General features: G+C 34.5%; 1 protein-coding gene across 1 annotated transcript in view; it reads left to right on the top strand.

Annotated features, from left to right (window-relative positions):
* DIAPH3 (diaphanous related formin 3) overlaps nucleotides 1–18,083 on the top strand; it is a 237,025-nt gene that overhangs the window by 86,996 nt on the left and 131,946 nt on the right. Inside the window, exons 18-19 of the mRNA XM_082771110.1 lie at nucleotides 12,766–12,861; nucleotides 13,823–13,917. Of these exons, the coding sequence (XP_082627236.1) occupies nucleotides 12,766–12,861; nucleotides 13,823–13,917 (191 nt within the window). The remainder of the gene's footprint in view (nucleotides 1–12,765; nucleotides 12,862–13,822; nucleotides 13,918–18,083) is intronic.

Below are 18,083 nucleotides of genomic sequence, written 5' to 3'. Positions count from 1 at the left end.
GAATACTGAAAAATGATGTATTGGACTATGAAGCTGTTTGTGGAGTTTCTGAAGGATCATTTTGGGGAATATGTATTTATTACATAGTCTCTAAATGATGTGTTGCCTATATGAAGAGAGATGAACTTGGTGATGTCAGACTTTGAAGTCATTATCAAATTGAAGGGGGTAGCACAGGTAAAAAGGTAAATGAGTAGTAGTTACAGAATTAAGCTAAAATTTGGAAGAAAGCCAAATACTCAAATATGGTCAGCAAATTTTGCTGTTTTAAGTCCATCAATTCTGAAAGATCTTGTAATTTTATTTCAAGCCATCTCAAGATATTCATACTGCATACATGATCAACAAAGTAAGAACCATAGGACTTTTTATAGAAACCTTAACCTATAATTTTGCTAGTAGGTATCAACAGAACTTTGGTACATAACAGCAATCTCAATATGTTCAATTACTTGTTCACATTACCAAATGCTGCTTCCTTTGCCTGGTATTCAGCATCAGACTCCTTAGTCCAAAGGGTCTGTATCTGATGCTGGGAGGAAGTGGGTAGGAGATGGGTGGATACAGGCAGCAGGATGAGAAGAGCAACTACAGTGGGATAGGTTGAACATGTAGTAACTGTCTTGTTAAACTTTTGCAGCAGTCATTAAAATGTTTCTTACCATCTTTGTTTAGCCTAGCTAGTACCCCTTTGTTAATGCCTTCTGGAAAACTACAGTAGCTGACTGACTTCTTACAAAGTAGGAGGGTACCAGTGATGTTTGAGAAGGGAGAACATGAGAACAAGTGTACATGTATGCCACAAGAGAGCAGAAAACTTGTAATAAATCATCTAAGAAAGAAGCTGTCTGAAGTAAACTAACTCTTTACTGGTTTATTCAAATGCATTTTACGTTATATAACAGCGGGGCATAGAGCTTGCTTTTTCTTGTTGTCAGGGTATCAGAGCCTAAATGAGGAGATGCTTATGCCTGGATTTGAACATAGGCTTAAGGTTAGCACTAGAATTGTTTACTTTTACTTGGCCTTTATGCACATGTATGTGTTTATGTATGTATCAGCTGTTGTTGCCCCCCCCCCCCAAAAAAAAAAAAAAAAAAAAAAAAGTTAAGCGGAAAAGAGCAGAACAGATTCTGGATTTCACAGAACTGTTTCCAGTAGGGAAATACCGTCATTAATATCTTTGCAATTCATGCTTTGTAATGTGATTTTTCACTTCTGCTGTCCCAGACCTGAGACAGATTAAATCACAGATGCACAGAAACTGCTGGTAACATCAGATGAAGGGATTAAAATGGATTTGAATTCTTTAATTAAGAGGAAGCAAAGATCATGTGTAGCAAGATGTTTTCTTTTTCTTTTAGAAGAAGAGAATTAGGATGGGAAAAGAACTGTTTAAACGAAGTGGAACAGGATAATACAGCCATGAGTAAATTTAAACTCGAGATTGGTTCCAGTCAACTAGATTAGAGAGGTTCTGGCACACTTATCATGTGAATGCATCTTTAAGAAAACAGCTCAGTATTTTGAAGGTAGAGTTTAATAGAAATATAAAAAGTGTGTATGCTGTGTTTCCATATATCAGCGGACAGTGATCCAATGACCTGGTCTTTGGATTATGAGAGTTCCTATTTTACATTTCTTAGACAACACTATGGTTAGTATTCCAGTTGCAAAAATTTACAAGTAAAGGATAGATTTGCTTTACTTCATCCTCTCTCCTCTGTCCCCATATACCACATAAGGTAAATGTGAACACCAAGTGCCACTGTAACGTTTGAAGAAGAAGCTTGGCTGCAAAATGCAGGATGGGAAATCTCCAGTGGTTCACCCGTCTCTTGCCATAGCCACTAGCCTCCCAGGTTTTGCAGCTTCCACTGGCTGCAGCAGTGAGCAGTTTTGCGCTGAAGACTCAAACCTAAACGTTTGACCTGCAAGTGTGTTGCTGCTACTTTCAAGTTACCATTCAGCAGAATGCCCTTAACCTGGAGATCTAGAGACAATGCACACTCATTATGTGCTGGTGTCTGATGATATCATGTCTGATATCTCAGGTTGGTAGAAATGACCTATCCAGATCAGGTGTTCAAGGTACTTCAGGGGCTGGTGTGAGGAAGTGCCATCATGTGTGATGTCCTTGGCCTTCTGTTGTCTGCATAGCTTTTGAGTCCGCCTGATGACTGGGGCTTCCTCATTCAGTTTCATTCAGAGTATGCTAGCTCTGCCCTAGCAATCCCATTTTGGTTGTTCTCTCCCCTCAGCCCGTTCAATTTTGGAGTCTTATGTACTGCTGTTTCTTCCCATAGATTAATGATCAATCTGCTGTCAGGTTAGTTTTGCCTCTTTCTTTTTGGTATGTAAGGCAACTGACAATGCTAGCTTGGTAAGTTTTTTGTGCCTCTTGTATCAGATCATTCATTCCTGCCCTTGCACTACCACATCTCTTTTGCTGTCATGTCTTTTTTTTGTGTGCAGTCACTTGATGAATTAGATTAAAAGCCTGATCCACTGTTTCTCTGTTGAAAAGATCTTGAATTGTTTTCAGGTGAGATCAGACGTTAATAAAATAATTAAAAATAACATCAGAACACATAGTGTACACTTTGAAAATGAATTTAATGAAAGCACTTACGAAAGAGCACAATGTGTGTTTGTAATGAAATGACTTTTACATAATTATTAGTATAAGTTGTCCTTTTTGTATCTTGACGTATCATTCATCTGCAAGGATATGTAGTAAAGCACTGAATGGTTTTGAGAGCTGAGTGCTGGTAAGACTGTACAGCACATCCTGAATTTATGAAGTGAAATTAAAGCTGCAGTTTAAAGGAAGGAGACGAGATTTTAAAGCAATCGTTTTTCTGTCAGAAGAGTCTTCAACTTACCTGTAGATATAGATGGTTCTGGTTTGCTCTAAATCTTACGCTGAGGAGATAAAATTAATTATGAAAAAATGTCTTATTAGGGTGTTCTAGTGTAATATTCTGAGAGAAGTATCTTTAAAGGTGAAGGTAATTTGTAATTGAAGATGTGTAACTCTTGTTTATAATTTAACGTTAGTCAGTGTCATTAATTTGGTTTATGTCATGTTTCAGTTTGGCACAAGTGTTTATGTCGCTATGCACTCAACTGGGGCAGGGAACCGATATGATTGAACACTAGCGTCTGGTATTTGCTGTACAGATAGAAAAGCATGCTGGTCAGTGTAAAGTGTCAGGAAAATGGGTGAAACAGCCTTTTTCAAATGCAATCCCAGCTTCTGCTGAACTGGGGTTGCAAGGTGATGTTCTGTGAGCATCTGGGCAGCCACATCACTTCATTGATGCCGAAGGGAAGAGAGCTGCCTGATACCTTCTTTCATACTCTTGTTAGGAATCCTGTCCTACTCCTGTACTACCTCTTTCATAAGTGGTAGGAATATACAGCCAGGAGAAAAGCTGAGTTGAGGAAGAGGAGGGATGGATTCACTTCTGTTATCAGTGGTGTTAAGCTATGTCTGCCTAATGTGAGCTGTGTAATGACACTGCAGCTTCAGTATTTCATCTGGTGACCTGTATAGTTCTCTTAATACAAAGTAATACTCAAAAATCTTTATATTTTAAGAAGGCATTGACACATTTAATTTAAACATTTATTTTTAACTACATGGATGGGAAAATTTATGTGAGGCAAAGAATAATTTAGAACAAAGAAATTTATGGTTAACATGGCATTTTTTTCCTAATGTCATGTGGATTTAAAGTGAGATATGCTTAACATGGCTTAGATAGGAAAACTGTCCTTCTTTTTCTGTGTAAAAGCTGGGTTTGTATATTTTAACTAAAGGATTTTTAGATGATATGCACAGAAAAGAGATTTCACTTACATTAAATACGGTCTTTGCTAGCAAACTGGTAAATCTCAAAATAGATGCTTTCAGCTTTGTTATATTGCTATCAGAACAATAAAAGCATTCATTTTTTTTGTTAGTTTGTTTGAAAATGTATTTGAACTTTTAATACATAGTAAACTTCTTGAGTAGTTTGCTGGAACTTGCTCTACAACTGTAATCCTCCAAATTTCTTTAATCTTTTAGGATGGAGTAGTATATGACGTTAAATTTAAAGACTGGCACTAATACAAAAAAAATGAATTCATTTATGTTCTATATATACACTTCATAAAACAAAGACAAAAAAGGAGATTTATGGTCTTAAAAAAAAAAAAAAAGTACATATTAATTTATGTCTTAACGGGTGAGCATGTGGTGTATACAGAAATAGAAACATGCCAGATAAACTCTATCTAAACCTCTGAATTGAATTAGGTCAAATATTTAAAGTAATGGAATCAATGGTCATTGCACGCTGTAATTATTTATATCTGAAGTCAGTCTTTTTATTATTTCGAAAAATCTTTTGACTTTTTTTGTGCTTTGTAATTCAAGGTATATGTGTGATTCATAATTATAACTTTTCTTGCTAATTAAATCAATTTAGTGAATAATTAAGGTTTCTTTTCACTGATGATTTTGCAGACTAGCATATTTTCCAAATATTTATTTATTTATTTTAAGAACTGTAAATTTAAGGGGAAAGAGCTTTAAATGGGAAATGTAGGACAATTCCACTAACTCCCTTGTTGCTGTGCTCTATGCTGTACCATAATTATTAATATTACTTTTTTTGCCCTCCTTTGCATTCTGTCCACAGCTGAAAACTTGTAAAACTGCAGACTTGAGGTGCTTGAATTCTCACTTCTGTGAAGTGTTTATAGTGGGAAACTTGACGCTGACTTCAAGGGGAATAAGGGAGAGAGGTAATGGCAAGAGGAAATTGCTCTAGGAAGAGACAGCTAAACTGAAGAGAGAAGGACTTTGCAGAACTCAGGAGGGCAAACTAGAGTTTTAAAATACTTTGTACTGTGAATCTTTTTTTTGTACAGGCATTTGTTTTCTGGCCATAGGAAGTGCTTTGGAGATTTTCTGTCTTCAGAGTCTTCTTGGACTGGAGGAAAGTACTTCAAGGATCTTATCGATCAGATACTGATAAAGTAATAATGACACTGATAAAATAATAATTTGAAGGTAACTTAGCAAGTAAGTTTGTGCAATGAGTTATAACTGTGGTCTTGCTTTCCTCGTGAAATTGCTTGTTACAGCTTGTTTTTTACTGAAGCGTTAACAGAATTAGGTAATATTAGTGATGTTTGAAAAACTTGTGATGCTTCTCTACTTCTCCATTCTTAAGAATCTGCAAAGCATAAGCAAAAGGTAGGACTAGGTGATCTTTTGAGGTTCCTTCCAGCCTAGGCTGTTTTATGATTGTATGAGAAGCTTATACTTGAGTCTGTTAGACAAGGATAGCTATTTTGTTAAGAGTAAGTCCTGAGTGAGTCCTTAAACGTAGTCATCAGGTTAACCTTTCGTGTGTGCTTTTAAATTAAAAGTTTCACTCAGTCAAACAGATATGATTGTTGTACAAGAAACAGAAGAGAAAAAGATTTACATTGGTTTATGCTCAGTCCAGACTTCGAATCTTTGAAAGTCAAGGGCTAAAAACATATATTATCATAAAATGACTTTTGACGGTACAGTGAATAAAGATATGAATGGGTAAAAGGCATTTTTACTTCTGTAAATAAATGATGATAAATAGAATAACAATTTGAAAAAAAATCACTGTAAGGAGATCTAAAGATAGCTTGTACCTTGGACTGTGGTCTAGAAATAAGTCATTGTCCAACTTCTGGAAACCATTTAGTGAAACTGAGAGAGTTTTGACATCAAGGAAATTAGGAATTGTTCATGAGAAGATTTAAAAAAAAATACATTTTTTTCAACTAATAGTCTTACTTGTAACCAGCAACACAGCATAGGTAGGGAAATGCTGTGGCACATTAATGCTGCTTAATGTATACTACTGAAGATAGATGAGCAGCATAAGCCACATCTTTGAAAGTTCCCTTTTTCATTCAGATTTGCTTAACAGTATGATTGTGTTTAAATTTCAGTGGCTTCAGCACTTTCTGGTGCTCTTCTAATTCTTACTGCTTTACTGAATTAGAGATAAGGTGTTAAAATTTTCATACCAGTGAAATTTGAGCATGGGGAAAGACTTTAATAACAATGCAATAGAAAAGTATGAATTACCAATTTTAATGTCTACCAAATAAAAATAAAAGAAACTTTGAGTAACAACCCTCTTTTCCACTTCCAAATTATAAAGATTAAAATAACTTCAATATATCCAATAGTGAAACTGTCTACAAATTATTTTTTTGGGGAGGATGTTGGGGGAAGCGTTCCATTGGAGGTTCTATCCCAACGTGCACTGTCAGTAGATGTTTTAGAATAGACCAATAAAATGGACAGAACAGACTGCTAGGACCACGGGTTATTCACCCAAGAACTCTAATGGAACTGAAGGATGAAGCAGCTCTAAAACTGCCCTATGAACTGTTCTGTGTAAACTGTAGTTAGAACCCAGGCCCGTGTCACAGGAAAGGAAGCACTTGGCAAATGCAGTGAAAGTTTTTGAAAAGGATCATATTATCCTCATGTTTGAGGATCTGTGATTATGGAAGTTGATATCCATGGTGCTCATATTGTAGAAAATGATTAATAAAGGGCAGAATTAGTTAACTATTAATTAATGGTTCATACACTGGTGAAGTCTTCTCTATCTCAGTAATGGTTAAAAGCAAGTAGGATTTTAGGAGCTGTTAGGAAAGAAAAACAAAATAATGAAAAAAAATGCATTGCTGTGCAACTCCAAGCTTTGCTGCATCGTACATATTTTGTATGGTTGTTCTTGCTATTAAAAGATATAGTAGAGATATAGCAAAACTGATCAAGATTATGGAGACAAATAAAATTAAGTCTTTCTTTGTACAGTGCATAATTAAGAATGGGAACTGTGCTGAAGGACTTCAATGTTTACAATTTATCAGAAATAAAAAACAATTATAGAAATGTATGGAAGAACAATCTGTTGAGGATTATTAAATGAAAAGATTTTGCTTGTGAATTTGACAGCCTCTGAAATGCTAATATATGAAGACTTGCAAGGAAGCAAGTTCTTGTTCTTGTGCAAGAAGACTACTTCTTTTACTTCTTCCTTGTTTCTTCTACATCCATGGAAGAAATTGACTTTGGATCCAACAGAGCATAGTTATTCCTCTGAAGAGGTTTTCAGGTGCAGCAATCTAGCTCTAGCTCTAACTGCTTTTGGTAACTGAGTCTTGCAGCTTCAGTTGCCTTGTTGTACTTAATGACTTGTGCTGGCTCATTGTCCAGCACTTGTGAGGTTCTATACCTCCTTTCAGATAACAGACCCAGAAAGGAAGAGTTGAACAATTGTCAGCCATCCTATTTCATGGAATAGTAGGTAACATTGCTGTACTTCTTTGATCATCTGTGCTCACCTCAGGTGCAACTGCACTCAGATCTTGTTATTCTGCTTTTGATAGCTTTTGCCAAGTGATGGGTCAACCTTGTAAGCCAAAGCAGCTATGTCTTGGTGATAGGAATATATCTTAAAATGGGAAGGTCTTGAAAATCACAGGAGAATTGTATGTACACTGGAACTAGACGAAATAACTTTACTGCTGAGGACACAAGTATGTTTTAATTTTCCTGTTTCAGCCAACACTACTGTAGCGGAAGGCACATCTGTATCTTCTTTCTCTTCCTCTCACAGGAAAACTATAGAAGTTTTATGTCATTCCTGGAGTTGAATGAATCTCGATTAAAGCTTTCAGTTCTAGTGTGGGATCAATCAAGTGTTTGGATTATAGCTAAGAAACAAATTCTTCTGATTTATATATATCATATTGCTCACAGGGTTTTAGATCTTGAGATGTATAATTTCAAAATTGGATTTTATTTTAAGATTTTATCAACTTCATTAAAAATGGAAGAGGGACGTTAGAGAGTCTAATGTCATTGTTTTTTGAATAAGTTATAATCATTTAGAAACTATTTGGTCAGTATAACTGCATTTATATTTTAATAATAAAATTAAGACAGTATTTCTGCTTTAAAAAACCTTGCCTAATGACTTAGTTTAGCTATTTGACTGATTTCCCAAAAGCAGTACTCTGTAACTATAAACTCTGGAGTTCGTTCCTAGAAAAGAGGTTGAAAGCCCAAACATTAAGTCTATTTGTTTAATCACTTTTGCCAGTGTACTAGTTCTTGTCATATGAATCAGCCTGTGCCAGTTATCATTGTCTTCTTGCAAACAAGGACCTGATATGTCTGTCTGTGATACGTATGTATTTACCTGTTTGTTGTTTTATTTTTTGTGTTGTTCCACCTATTCATGCCATGATTGTATAGTGTTTCAGTGGGCAGGATGCATGCACCTATAAAGATTCTAAGCTGAAGTACTTATTTACATGCATTAAATGGGATGTACATTTACAAGAAATAGTTGAAAGAAGACTGTATTAAGTAATATAAAAGGTGCTAGGTAATAAATACAAATTGGAACACCTTTTTGGATGTTTTTATCTTTTACAGAGCTATAAGAAAAGGCATTGGTATATTATAATTACTTTAACTCTCATACATATTATAATGCTTCAATGATTTTCTCATGCAAATATATATTTTTTCAGTATTTCTATGTATCACAAAATACCTGTCCTATTGTTAAGGGGTTATAATTTTTAATAAGGTGGGTATTTTGTGGTACATTAGAATACTGAAGAAATAGGCTGAAAAGCTTTGAGTAAAATATCAATAAATTAGCTCATGTAGGATTCCATCCACATATTCATAAAGCACTATGCTATAGACTTCCAAATGCAATGTCATATGTGTAAAATAGTCTTCTCACCACTCCCATCAGGCTCTGATTTCATTCAGATCGCTGCCACAGATGGAGAGAGTTGACTACAGTTGAATGTGTATATGGATAGACATTTGAAAGAGGCAATAAAAAGCAACCTTTCTAATAGCTAAAACTCATTTGAGCTATTTGTTCACCTGCACATTCAGAACTGCTAATCTTGGCCTTATGTTAGTAAGGATGTGGAACTGTGGAGGTAAGGAACTATGGTTGGAACTGTGAAGGGTGTGCAATGAAGACTGCTTGTTTATACCATTCTGTTTCCCAGACTCAGACGTCCGAGCATCAGATGAGGTGCTACTGGCCAAAGATGCTATAGGTCTGATGCTTGGACCATGTGTATGGCCACAGTCTAATAGGTGTAGCATGGAGACAGAATATGTGAGGGTGTACAGGAATTAATACCTGACATTACCGTCTAGTTGCATAATACCTGAAAAAAGACATCTGATTTTGAAATAAGTCAATGGTATAATATGATGGTCCAGCTTCAGGAGCCATGAGAGCTGGATATGCATTTTGATATCACCTGGTTTGATTGTTCTCTGTATGGAACAAGAATGTCTTATCACTATTATCCTCGATAGCCACCTCTTTTCTGTAGCAGCTGCCCACTCTCAGTGGGCTGCTTTCTCTTTTTCCCGTGTAAGCAGAAGTTTTCCATTTTCTATCTTTTCTGTTTTCTATATGCTTTCCTTCCTGTCCCAGTGCCCTCCCCAAGTAAAAGTCTAATTACTTATTTTCTTTATAATCTAGATATTTACTTCACCGGTTCAGATACTCTATTCAATTTTTAATATATTTTTTTTCTTTTTCCTTTTCTTCTTTTTTCATTTATGGAAGTAGTTTTGTGTCTCTCTCTCTCTCTCTTTTTTTTTTTTTTCCCCTCTCTCTTATAAATTAGTCAGCAAACTAGGTAAAATTTTCTAGAGGCAGTAGTAAATATCAGAGTTTTCATTGCGAAGTACAACATTTCCTATGGGGAAAACAAGTAATATGTATGCTTTGCTTCTTTCTGCTGGCAACAACATTAGGATGTGACCTGAATTCTCCTGAAGAAGTATCATGTAAGTTTGCAGTAATTTAGTTTGTTGCATAATTGTATAACTGCATACAATACCTGCATGAGTTCCTGGAGTAAGTTATATATTTTTCCTTAGGGTTATGATACCTTTAGTATTGCTATAACTTTGTGTGTAACCTCTTCTTTGGTGAAAATTCCAGAGAGAATTAGTTCATTTGCAGCATTGTTTCTTGATATCAAAGTTGAGAGTTAAAATTGTGTGCAACTGCTGTTTGTTTTTTTTTTTTTTTTTTTTTTTTTTTTTTATGTTTGTATAGTTTTGTATTATCTCTGAGACTTGTAGTGCATGGATACTGTTTTCTACCCTGAGAAAAATGTAAATATGTTTCGATTTCAGCCCTTATTTAATTCCTAGTTCAAGGCTATCAGGTCAATTTTAAGTAAATTCAAGTAATTACAGTATATTAGTGTTATTATTAAGGAAATTATTTTGTTTCCTATAAAATAACGACTTGTCATGTTCCAGACTAGATGTAAATTATTACTGTATTTTCATTATGGTTCAGACTAGTAAGACATAAAAATGGTGTAGAACCAGTGCCACAGAGTTGTACGGATGTAGTGGCATCTGCAGCTGCAGCACTGATTAGATAGGCAACTCAAAACTGTTAAGAATGACAGTTTTAAGCATGTAGTCAATAAGGAGTTACTGCTGGAGAAAGCAGTTGTATGATTTTGAGATCCACAGCCCCCAACACATCCTTCTGGATTTGGTAAGGACTATACTAAAAGCATAGCCAGAAAAAAAAATGAAATTTTAGTGGCAACCTCCTTTTTGTCTGGTAGCTCTAGTGTCATTCTGTTCCTATTGTGAGCATAGGATGTTGAGTTCTCAGATTGATGGTTCAAACCTATTCCTTTGTTTTCACATGTGTAGGGAACAAAGTGTTTCAGTTTTCCTGGGACAGGAGAATGATAACCTCTTTGATAAATCCATGCTAAAAGAAACTCAAGGCCAACTGGTTCTGGGTAGGGCAAGGAAAATAACTAAAGTGGATTGTGCCTTTCGTAATCCACTTGCCAGGACCCTAGATATCTGTCCTTCTTCCAAGGACTGTTTTATGTCTTAGTTCTGTGATTCCATCTTTTGGAAAGCCAGGTTGTTTTCTGCACTGTGGCTTATCTTCAAAAGCAGGTGTAGTGTATTAAAAGTGATTTGGAAGATGATTCAAATTTGCGTGTCCACCAACTCAAAAGGGACTAGAATCCAGTTCCTTCAATCACTCTGTGAGGTCTTTAAGTTCTTATCTCTTTGGTAATAGTCATACTGGACAACACAGCTCAAAGACATCAAGAAACATCAAGACATCATTTAATCTGTCTTCTTATCCTGAATAAAACCTATTATGCTTAGAAAAATACATTTTTATTTTTTTTTAAGAATGTCGTAGCTGTCAAAGCTCTCTTTTAAAATCCACAGAAGTCATTCCAATTTAGGGAAGTGTTCCTGGTAATTCACACTACATCTGGTTTTGTCAGGAATCATTAATGAGCTAGAAATTGTAATCCTAACAATTCCATTCACTAAAACACAAAATAGGTTCAATATATATCTTTGAAATATAAGATTTGGTGCATTCAAGGGTAATGTTAGGCTTGATGAATGTCTTCCCAGATCAGAGAGACTGGGTTATCTATTTTGGGGTTAATAATTCCGTAATCAGGCAGGCAAGTATATGATATGGCTACTGTCAAAAGGACAAGTCTTACTGACAAGCCTTCTCATTTATATCCATCTCCTGAAGACAGTGGTATATACTTTTATTACCATATATTTTCTACTCAAATATTTGAAGCATGTGTGACAATTTAGGACAATCATACTGCAAAGCTTGGAAACTAATTTCAGATGCTAGATAATTAGGTAAATAATAGGAATTCATTGGGTGAATAACGTTTGACAGTGAAGATTTGTGCTGAATTAAAAAACAATGGAGATTGGATATAAGGAAAGATTTGTTTGTTTTTGGTCTTTTATTTTGTTTCCATAATAGCTGGAATGGTTCTTTTCCTAGTAACACATTATCAAGCATCTGTGTTATTTTAAGTAAAATTCTTATGACAGTGTGTAAATAATGAGAAATAAATTCAGCTTGTATAATGTGTTTGGAAGATCCTATTTGTATGAACTATAATCTGAAAAGAAAGAATAAGCCAGAATTTCCAGCACTGTTAATGCGTGTTTATGCAATCACTTTGCCTTTATGTTATTTTCTAACAAGGTGATTACATCATATATATAAAAAACCATCTTTTTGGAGGAGATAAGGAAAATAGCTAATAAGTATGTACTCACTTATATTCCAAGGTAATGTTAGTCTTTGAATGAGCCTGTGGTCTATGATAATTATTTGTTTAGACAAGGGGGCACAAAACCACATAATTTGGGGTTGTTTCTTTATTGCTCAATGTTGAGAGGTATTCACATACCTTCTTTATGTACCTTCTTTTTTACCTTTTTTTTTGTTACTGTTAAAATCCAATTCAGTGTATTAACCTGGCCAGGTTGACTGAAGTCAGTTGCACGGTATGTTAAGGATTCTTTTATGTCCTCAGACAACTCTTACAATTAGTATTAGCATCTTCATTCAAGTCATATATTAAACAAACAAACTTGTTCTAGAAGGCTAACATGCTGACAAATTTGACTGACAAACAAAAACTTAAAGATTAAGAGCACTAAATACAAAACCACTATTTTTTGTTTGTATATTCAATGATTTGTTCTTCTCTTTGTGCATTGACTACACTTGGCAGGAAATATGTTCTGTATTCATTAATGTTTTCTCTAAATATCATCTAAATATCGAAAGCTAACAGTGAGTGTGTTTGTGCTTACTTTGGTAGTAAAAAAAGAGGAGGAAGATTTTGAAGAAAAGAAATCCATTAAGAAACGAATCAAGGAATTAAAAGTGCTGGACCCAAAGATTGCACAGAATCTGTGTAAGTAGATTTTGGTTTTATGATAAAGTAATGTTATATTAATATTCCATTAAAAATGTCTTTCTCTCTTGTGTGACTACCTCATAACCACTGTTTGGTTAAATGTGTGAGAGTATGCTTTATATGTGTGGCATTAAACTCAAACATGTAAGTTAATACAATTGAAAATATATGTTAAAAGAAAAGACCCAGAAAACAGTTAAACAATATCTCTCATTTAAGAATGAGTTTATTTCATTAGGTATCCTAAGCAATAGGATAAATAGGATACAGCTGAATATCTACTACCTGTCTTTATTTTCAACATATTCATTAAGGATTACTGCCCACACAACCAAAAAGTCAATAAAGACAGTAATGTCTACAAGATGTCTGGCCAACCCTCATGCACTTTGCAGAAGAAAGCAATAATCAGTACACTGCACAATAATACACAAATAAAGAAGCCAAAGTTTTGGCAGACGAGAGTGGTATAATGAATAGGTAACTAAAGGCAGGCAGAAATAAAATTAGAAATGATCTTATAATGGTGAAGAAATAAACAGGTTTATATGAAAAAATAATATATGTATGTATATATATGTATTAACTGCTTATATGGTTTTGGTAGTGGTAATTTTCTTGAGCTGCTTTTTTTGTGAGAAAGCACTAATGAGACTGTTGAAGAAAAAAGCCTAACTGTCATCTTGGTACAAAATACTATGGTGGCAATGACTGTCGTTGAAAGTAGACTTGTCTAAGTGTTCTTTGATGCTAGATGTTACACATGACAAATGGATGGAGAAAGCTGGAATTACTGGAGAACAGTAAATAAAAATACACTTTAAATTGTTCTCTTACGTGTATTACTTCTCTTATGTGTATTGTTTGTTGACCTTTAGATGCTATACCCTACTTAATTGATGTTTTATAAGAAGAAATAAATTGTTTTCTTTAATTGTGGGTTAAATATTTATTTCAGCAATTTTCCTTGGATCTTTCCGAGTGCCTTATGAGGAAATCAAGATGATGATATTGGAAGTAGATGAAACACAGCTGTCAGAGTCCATGATTCAGGTAAGGAAATTTGACACTTGAAATCCCAGTATTTCAGGGTAAGCATCTCATCAAATAGAAAACTGTGCCTAAAAAGCCTCTTAATGTACACTGTTTGGCTATTAAATCACTGCAAGAGTTATTTTTTTCTGTGAACTCCGGTTCTTTTTATATTTGTAAAGCTATTTTTTTATGGAAGTAGCTGAGTTGATGTTCTCTACTTTCTGTATTCCTATTATCTAAACCTAAATTGATTTTATTTTTGTTTGTATATTCAAACAGCTTATGTTTGTTCCCTGGTTACTGTATATTCTTTTAAAATTTGTTTTTACCCCAGGCTCAGCTGCACAAATCTTTTGTTCTTGTTGAAAACTAGGTGGAAAGGGATATTTTCTTCTACTCTCTCTTTTCTCTTTCCTCTTACTAAGAATCTTGCCTTAGGACATCCACACTGACCACATTTCTTCCTTAGAGCTTATTTGGATAGTGTTTTTCTTTTCCATATTATTTTATTCAAAGTATGATTCTGTGTGAAGACAAAAGATACTCAAAGTTCCTTATGTTTTTCTATTCGCAGAGTTATTTAAAGGATGATAAGTTGAAGAATTCCATAAAACTAATTCTAATACAAATGCTTTATTTTAGAACCATGGGGAAAAAAAAAACATTTGGAGAAATGTCTGGAGGTCATCTGGTCCAGTCTCTGCTCGTAGCCAGGACAACTAGAGCAGATTGCTTAGGACCTTTCCCATTAGGTTTTGAGCATCTCCAAGGATTGAGATTGCACAGTCTTTCTGGATATATTTTCCAGTGTTGGACTACCTTTATGGTGGAATAACATTTTCTTGTTTATCCAGCTGGAATTTTCTTTTTTGGCACTTGAAACCTTGGCCTTCTGTTGCACCCCTCCAAGACGAGCCGTATTATATCTTCTTTATATATCTTTCAGGTATCTTCCTGATATATCTTTCATTGGGAACCTGAAGACTACATTAAATTCCCCTGAATCCAGTTCTGTTAAACTTGCACAAATGCAGTTCTCTGAACGTCTCTGCTGTGTCCCCAAGTTGTATGCCATGTCCCACAGTCATCTTGATGACGCTTAATTAGATTTGCAGGGATCCTTCTGTAGACCAAGATTGCCATTCTTTTGGATAGGATTCCTATATATTGTGATGAACTTCAATTTTTTGTAATTATGGCTCCTATATACCAAGTTTTAATTGTGAACAATGTACTAGTAATGTAGTGTAGGTGTTCCCTAAGGAGTATTTAGATTATTGACATGTACAACACACCTGAAAGTGTGTTGGAGAGATGGGCACGAGTCCCTGCTGAAACATCCCAAAAAGATAAAGTTAGATTTTTAGAAGCATAAGCTTTTTGCAGATCTGTTGATTAGTGAAGAAAGAAATATAGGTAATAAAAAGAGATAAAATGAGTTGTAACATTCAGACTCCCGAGATTCAAATGTATGACTCACACTGCAACAAGTAGCAATTTGGATTCAAAGGTCAAAACAAAACAAAAAAATTAATTTTTGCATGCTTTGCCTGCAAATTGAATGTTCGCCATATTGAAATGTCAAAATAAGATCCTACTGAGGAGACTGTATGTTCGACATGTACCTTTTCGTGCACTATGCAGTTTGGGTGTCATCTTTTATCACTTGGATTTCAAAGATCTTTAGACTCTGTTGAGCTATTTAGACTTCACTTTCCTTTAAAGGGAATTTGTCTACTGAATGATTTGCAGGATGGGATGTTTTTCTTAGGAAATATTTGAAAGAAGAAAGATGAGCCATCATCTCCAGTGACTGCATGTATATATCATTGTGTAATTCTTTCTATTTTGTTGGAAAATGGAGCATCAAGATGCAGTTAATATTGCCACTGAAACTATGTATTGCTTTAAGGTTATTAGGATGAACAGAGTAGTTTATGCCTTAGAGCTCATTGTTGATGCTAGTTTGTGCTTACATCCCTTTTCTTTTTCAAGGTTTTCTCTGTGCTTAGAAGATGCATGATTTGTCTCTTTATGTATATAAAATAAATATGTGGGGTAATAGCTGAGATTCTGTAGAACTGCATGACAATCTGAGAGGTAGAATATGCTACACTGTTATGTTCAGCTTGACCTCTGTCTCAGAGTTTCCATGTTTTCTCTGAATCTCTATCATGCTGTTTGACCTTATCATTCTTTCCAGTGGTGAAAATTCAGCTTCTTAATGATATTACATCCTTAATAATACTGTGAAGCAACCTGTCTGTAATATATATTATATATCAATATTATGAAAAACTGACAACTTGATGTATTATTTCCTTGTGTGTAATTCAAAGAAAACGAAACATTTTTTTCGTTTTTCGTGTTTTTGAGATCAGAAATGAGAGTCTACAGTCTTGGACAAGTTAGTGTTTGAGTCCTTTTGTGTTTGGTTTTGTAGGGGAGGGAACAATTTTATTAAAAAAAAGGATAAGAGACATTGAAGGACCAAAAGTGAAGTAAGGAATAATGTCCTACAAGAAGACAATGATATTACCAACTGCTGCGACTGACTGAAAGTCAGTGTAGTAGAATACAAGTAATAATGCTCACAGTATCCTGTTTGAAAGTTATATATATGTAACAAGGCATGCTGCTGGATGATTTCAGGTCACTTGTTTTTTTTTTTTTTAAAAGGTGATTATACATTATCAAGCCTAAATGAAATGGAAAATTCAGTGAGACTTATTAGCTCCAAATTTACTTTGCAAGTTTGTGTGTAATCATTACTGTCAAATGGCTTTATCCAAGCTTCTCGTTTCTGAGTAAAACAGTTCAGTAAGGACTTTGAAAATGGTACCATCTAAGTTCAAACCTCGAAAAGCACTTAGACATCTATCCTCCTTTGAAAGTGGTTGAATCGTGTGTCTCATTGCCTTAAAAATCTAGTATTCCCCCTCACATATGCTGAGGTTACTAAATAAATTAAAATATCCATCTGTATTGTCTCTTTTAAAGCATGTCTGCTTTTAAAAACCTAAAATAGTGTTGGGTTTGGATATCCAATGAAAATGTAGTTCTGTGTATTTTGTTATTCTGAGAAGAGCAAAAGCATACATAGGTTTGTATGCATGTGGCTGTTTTTACATATTTATATGATACCTTAAATATTTTGTTGGTTCTCCTTTTCAGAAATTTCTCATCTTCACCATTTTTTTTTGTCTAGCTGTTAATATTGCCCAGTAAATCTTAATGTCACAGTTTCTGAAGTTGGAGAGTTGTCCTTAATCCTACCTTTTTGTTATACAGAATGCATAAGTAAAATGTATAATTTGTGTCTCTCTTCATCCTGTTCCCCTCCCTTCTCTTGTTAGAATTTATATACTTCTGAAATATACTTCTGAAAAATTAATATACTTCTGAAAGACATCAGAACTCTGAAATTTATGCTGTAATCCAAATAGTCATTGACTAATTATCAGAATGTTTCCCGTGACTTAGTCAAAATTCTTTCTCCTGCTTATTCTCCTTATTCTCTGTTTGATATTCAAAATGTATTTCATCTCTAGTAGTTCAAAAGCTTTATCTGAACACCATAAAGCCGCTTTGATACCAGCTGCTGCTTCGATTTTTTTTTTTTTTTGGTGTTCAATATTGAAAACATTCATACAACACTTGACTGTTCCTCTTTTTGAAAAGTTTTGTGATCGGTCTTTCTACATGCGAAAATTATTTTATTATCAAACAATGACCTTTTAATCTCAATAAAAATTAAGGAATTGTAGTATATTCAAAGTATTGGCAATAACTGTTATGTATATATCAAGACAGAAAAAAGTAGGTTATCAAAACCTAATTTAAAATGTGCCTTTTACACTTGAAATCTCTCTGCCCTTTGATGTCTGCTGAATTTTATAGATTTAGTGCTGGACATCTTAATTCATAATTAATAGATGTAGCCTTTTGTAGCCTTTTTTATTTTTTACAAAAATGTTTTCCAATTGTAATAACAGCAAGGATATATATGACTACCGTCATAAATTCTTCATGCTGAAAGTTAGTCTGGCACGTTCAAAACCGGATCCATAAAATTTAACTTTGCATTATTATTTTAAGCCTCATCATTCCTGCATTTTTACTGGTTTCCTTTTTTCTACCAAAATCCTTATCTGAGAGTGGAGTGTTTGTTGAAACAGTTCATT

This window comes from Aythya marila (genome assembly GCF_965140915.1).
Source record: "Aythya marila genome assembly, chromosome: 1".
NCBI lineage: Eukaryota > Metazoa > Chordata > Aves > Anseriformes > Anatidae > Aythya > Aythya marila.
The sequence above is the reverse complement of the archived record's forward strand: the minus strand, read 5'-3'. Positions and strand labels throughout refer to the sequence as shown.